We start from the raw sequence: 5,265 nt of genomic DNA, 5'->3' as shown, positions 1-5,265 counted from the left end.
CGATTATCCTTCCTCACTTATATCGCCTTTAAAGAAGGGGCCACAAAAAGGGATGTTTATGGTCGAAGACTCAAAGTTGTGGAGTATGGACCTAGCTTGGTGAAATTGTTCAGCTCAACTGGTTGGTGACTGCTATTCTTTTGGGCTCGATTGGTTACACACCTTACACTGTATTCTTTACTTGGGTTCCCAACACCTCACATTCAAAACTTGACTAATTGACTAAAAAGAGAACTAATCCGGTTTAAAAACCCAGCCCACCTCAAGATAAACGCAAAGGGTAAAAAGGTCACACATTTGAGCTTCTTTAATCTGAAATGAGTAAAGCAACTGTTAAGATAGCTCAAACCACTACATAACCCGAACCTAACTAGCAGAGACATGTTTAAAAGGTCTCCTTAACCTACTAGACCACCTGACCCAGATCGGCAGGTACCTTTTCAACAGGTCTTACTAAAGAGCTTGCTAAACCTCCCATGAATATATTACATAACCCGTCGATGGGCAAGACAATTTGCCACCTTTCATGTCATACAGGTCTAAAGAGAAGGATAATGGCTTACAGATCTTCTATCTCTTCCCGGGAGGAGAAGTAAAATTCCATGCCGTTCAACGAATTCTGATCGATTTCAGTAGCTCTGACAAACTTCAGTAGAGGTTTTTCTGAAACCCGTGACACACTCGTCTCTTTTGGTATAATCATCTCTTTTGATATATCAGTGCACTCGGTTTCCTTCTGAGAAGTCAGTTTTGCTTGACCTTTATTCTTGGCTCGCACTTGGATACACCGCTTTATATCCTCCACAGTTTGTGCTCTGTTCAACTTCTCATTCAATGCTGTCAAAGATGACATATTCCCCGCCCACCAATTCTTTGCCGCTTTAGGTGTTGGATCATCTTCATTATCTAGGTTACCAGAACCATCATTTGATTCATAAAACTGGAGATTTCTCAATCCTTGATCAACTGTCTGTCGGGTTCTCTTCTTAAATGTATTAATTCTCCCGGGATTGGATCTTAGTTTTGCTTTCATCTCGGAAACCATGTCTGCTTTCTCGCCTGAAGTGGTAGGAAGATTTGACAACTGAGAGTTGTTGTTTTCCAGGCGCTCGGAATTCACATCAAATACCTCTTCTAGCAAGTTGATATTCTGCATGTATCGGTCAAATGCGTCATTTTCGGCTTCAATGTTGCTTTCCTTGTATTCCTTCAGCTTAGCAAATCTCCATTCATTTATAACTAAAGCCTCCTGAAATTTTATATATTGTTAGAACAGGTTGACGCATGTTTCCATTTCCAGTGGATCAAATATTCACTATTTTTTGTTTTTTTTTTTTTTTTGAAATTTTTTGTTTTTAAAGTAGGATGAATATATAAAGCAAAATGCTCCCTTAATTGGTTAGGTTTGTTTTCACTGTGAAGCAGATGTCCTTCATGCAATTATCAATGCAATTTTCAGTATGTGGGGTTCCCGGAAAAACAATCATTTTGTGTTAAACAACATAGGGGTGAGAGGTAGCATACATCTGCTATTCATTAACTCACAATTTGTGGCGTCCGTGAAGCATTAGGGTAAGCTTGATGTTTAAACAGGTCAGAGCTCAAACAAGTATGGATCAATCACTAGACATTACAAACCTTCATACTGAGTGGCTTCCTAGAACGCGCTGGCGTATGCACATTGTTGAATTGTGAAAATGTGTTGGAGAGTTGTCTGATTGAAGTTACTTTAGCAGGAGGCCTGAGAAAAACGAAAACTGCCAATTAAAATTTTAAAACAAAAATCTATAAGCACTGATGAAAACTATGATTGATAATCACCATACCAATAATATTCATTGTATATAAATATCATACCCAAATAGATGAAAAAGCCCTACAAGGTCAATAAGTTGGACTTAAATAAGCAACCAATCTAGTGTAAATGTGTCATTCAGAAGACAGCAAGGTTATAGGGCGGCAAAGAAAGCATGTATAACAATGAGGTAGAGAGCACTCCCAGGGTTTAAGGTTTCCCCTAGGATGGAAGCAAGAGATTCCAAGTTCGGTTAGTTACTTACAAGGGGGCTGCCCCTTCATTTGGCCGCTGCTCAGGAGGTGCAGAGTTTGCAGTAGCTCCCCTATCTGCTAGAGTAGCATTTGGCTTCAAGACTGCAAAAGAGCTCAAAAATAACTTGCATGTTAGAGAATCACTACAAGTATTGAAGTTGGGGGATCAATTCACTGCACCAAAACCCCTCTACAATGAAAGTCGATAAGCGAGGGCATTCAACTCATCTTTGAAACTAAACAACAAAGCCTTAGTCCCTAAATGTTTCAACTCATAATCATTTTGGAAGTTCTTTCCCCCACGCATTAACAACTCAAATAGCCTTATATATCTACATTCCAAAATATGTTTATTTAAGAATAAATCAACTAAAGCTTACAGCAGCACCAAATAGGCTAGCATCAAAAGATCAGGTACAGGAGCATGCAGTTACAGCCATGCAAGGAAGATATGACTATTTTATAACATATGACAAAGTACCTGCTGGGAAAATCAGCTCACACATAAAAAAAAAAAAGGAAAAAAATAATAATAGAACACGTTTAGCATTGTTCAATGTAATTCTACACCATGAAACAACTACGCTAGGCAATTAGTACCAAACCTAGAAACTGAGTATACTTTCTACTCAAGGGGTATTGGGCAGAGAGACCTTATACAACACACACTTCAATAATCTTTACAACAATATATGTATACAGACTATACATGCATACATATATTCTCTTTATATAAGGTAAATTCTCTTTATGATGCGTACATGAAATTCTATCTAACTTACAAACACCACCTAGATACATTCAGTGTACGATATTTATGAATGTATTCAATATGACACATTTCACCTTTAAATATCTTATATTGGTTTTTTTTATGTGATACCCTCCTACTTTATTGAAGTCTAGGTGATACCCCTCGATTTTTTGAAACATCATAGTACTCCTACACTTTGTTAGTAAAACTCATACATGACTTTCCGTCACTTTGCTCCTTTAAGTTATCCTAATTAGGCCGGAAACCTTACTCCTACTCTAATGACAGGAAAAAAAAAAAAAGACTGTTTCCAAATAACCAATGATAAAAATTGCGTTGAGAACTGCATGACTAGTTAACTGTTTATCAGAGTAAAAAGAAGCGTTACCGGTTTGGTGAGACATTTTGCTTTATTTTATCATAATCTAAAATCAAAGAATTGTGAGTATTTGGCTCCTTTGAAAATGAAAAGTACTCACAAGGTTACTTGGAATTAGTAAGACTTCAGGGGTACCCTAATGTTTCTGCCAAACGAGAGGTACTACGTAGGATTAAAAAAAATAGGAGGGTATCACGAAGAAAAACATTTAGTATTATCCTACGAAGTCTACGAACTGTTCGTAGTAATACCAATAAAATGGTTATGCTATCCCTAAATTCATCTATAAAGGACACATAAATAATAGGGTGACAAATTACATTATCAGGATAAAAGTTATCATACCATGTATATGACACGGATTCTGAGCTTTTGAGCAGCAACTTTTGCAACATTGGAAAGGACATCTAAACCATCAAAGAGATTAATTAAAACCAAACAAAGACAAAAATTCAGAAGATGCAGGCTATCTACAATCGTCTGTATATATTGCCAGCATAGTAGAAATGTGACAGGAAGCCAAGATGACAAACATACTAAGAAAAAATTCCATTCTCATCGACTAGACAACAATGAAAAGTTAGTGTGCATTAGTATGACAAACATTTTGATCCTCGCACCTCACTGCAATGCTAATTATGTGAACCCCAAACCCTTTTAACAGTTTCACTTCTCTTCCACTATCTCAACAAATAACTGCAGAACCTGAGTTGAAAGGCAGCAGTTGCTAAAGCCGAATACAGAAAGTAAAAACCAGGCCGATTTTAGAAGAAAATGAGACAACTGCAGTACAGGAAAAGGTAAATTATCACAAGCAAGTCGGCTTCAATGTTTTCAATCTTGAATGACCGAAGTCTTGACTATGCCATTGTGCTCAACATTACCTAAGTCTAATATTCCGCAAGAGTTTATTAGGCCATAGATACCCAATTCGCTCAATTCACAGCGAATAGCAAGCTACTCCATGCATATAGCGCGTACATTTTACCGTCTGATTAAAATCTAAGTATAGTACGCATTTTAAGCTAGTCTCCTATATCACATATCCGTATTGCGTATTTGTATCATCCCTACTGCAAATTATACCCATACCCTAGATTCATCATGCTAAACAAACTCAACTAAGTTTCGGCGAATTCCAAAGCCGAGATTAACCTACGTTACAAACTCAAAATAAACTAGGTTTCGGCAAATTTCAAATCCGAAATTGTCTTTCAAATTCATAAATTCTTGAAAAACAAAACATGAGTGACAGAGGTTACCTAGAGCGAGCAACATTGCCACAAGTGATACACTTAGGTTTATTGAGTCCGCGTAGATTCTTCGACGGATCGGAACGTTGCAGCAAAACCGACGGAACTGCAGCGGTCTTACCGCCAGAATCTGCGGTGGTTTCGGAGCCGTTGTTGCTTATCGCCGGCGATGACGCGGCGGCCGCCATAATTAATTCAACAAGAAAGGGAGAAGATTAATAAAGTCGAAAGTGATGAAAATAGGGTGAAATTAGGGTTAGGAATTTAAAGGGGAAATATTGAATTGTAAGGGATGAAGCGGTTGAGATTAGCGGATCTCGAGCTTCAGGTATGGTGCTTTAATGGCGGAAGACAGAGAAACAGACTTAAGCAGTGAAGCATACAGCAGCGCCAAGAGAAGCCCAATTTTTGGAAAAGAAAAGAAGAAAGGTGAAGCCGATTAGTGGGCACAATGAATGAAAATTAATCTTGCTCACAAAAATGACAATAGGCATCTCTCGTACCTTATTTAATTGCGTTTTTTTGTCAAACTAGTTGTTGCACAGGACGCGGTGCCCCAATTTGTCAAAATGCTAAGTGTTAGTTAATCGGAATTATATTAAAATAAATGGAGATGGTCCAACATCTATTTAGAATTTGCGGAGCGAGCGTAGTATTTATTACACAGCTCACGAAATTTCTTGAACACACAATGTCTAATGACAACTAATTAGTGAACAATTGCCGAAAAAATAAGACGAAATGACAGTGCCACTAAGGAACAGACATATTTTTTTGCCAAAAAGACCTACAGAACATGAATAACAATTTGAGAATACAAAATAGACGCA

At 37.6% G+C, this 5,265-nt stretch overlaps 1 protein-coding gene across 1 annotated transcript; it reads right to left on the bottom strand.

The window, feature by feature from the left end:
- Positions 1-281: 281 nt before the first annotated feature.
- Positions 282-4,911, bottom strand: LOC141638495 (uncharacterized). The gene is made up of 5 exons (XM_074447908.1): positions 4,445-4,911; positions 3,528-3,589; positions 2,061-2,151; positions 1,639-1,741; positions 282-1,249 (listed from the first exon to the last, which is right to left on the bottom strand). Exons 1-5 carry the CDS (start codon positions 4,621-4,623, stop codon positions 560-562), a joined length of 1,125 nt encoding a protein of 374 aa, XP_074304009.1. The 5' UTR covers positions 4,624-4,911; the 3' UTR covers positions 282-559.
- Between the last annotated feature and the right edge of the window lie 354 nt (positions 4,912-5,265).

The sequence above is a fragment of the Silene latifolia genome, unplaced genomic scaffold, assembly GCF_048544455.1.
Source record: "Silene latifolia isolate original U9 population unplaced genomic scaffold, ASM4854445v1 scaffold_20.1, whole genome shotgun sequence".
Lineage (NCBI taxonomy): Eukaryota > Viridiplantae > Streptophyta > Magnoliopsida > Caryophyllales > Caryophyllaceae > Silene > Silene latifolia.
This window is presented reverse-complemented; position numbering and strand designations above follow the sequence as displayed.

Excerpts from the sequence above, each read along its gene's own strand:
- LOC141638495 (XM_074447908.1), bottom strand. The coding sequence starts at position 4,623 with ATGGCGGCCGCCGCGTCATCGCCGGCGATAAGCAACAACGGCTCCGAA. Across the intron at positions 3,590-4,444 it reads GGCAATGTTGCTCGCTCTAG|ATGTCCTTTCCAATGTTGCA; the intron begins GTAACCTCTGTC and ends TTGATGGTTTAG. Across the intron at positions 2,152-3,527 it reads GAATCCGTGTCATATACATG|TCTTGAAGCCAAATGCTACT; the intron begins GTATGATAACTT and ends GCTCTTTTGCAG.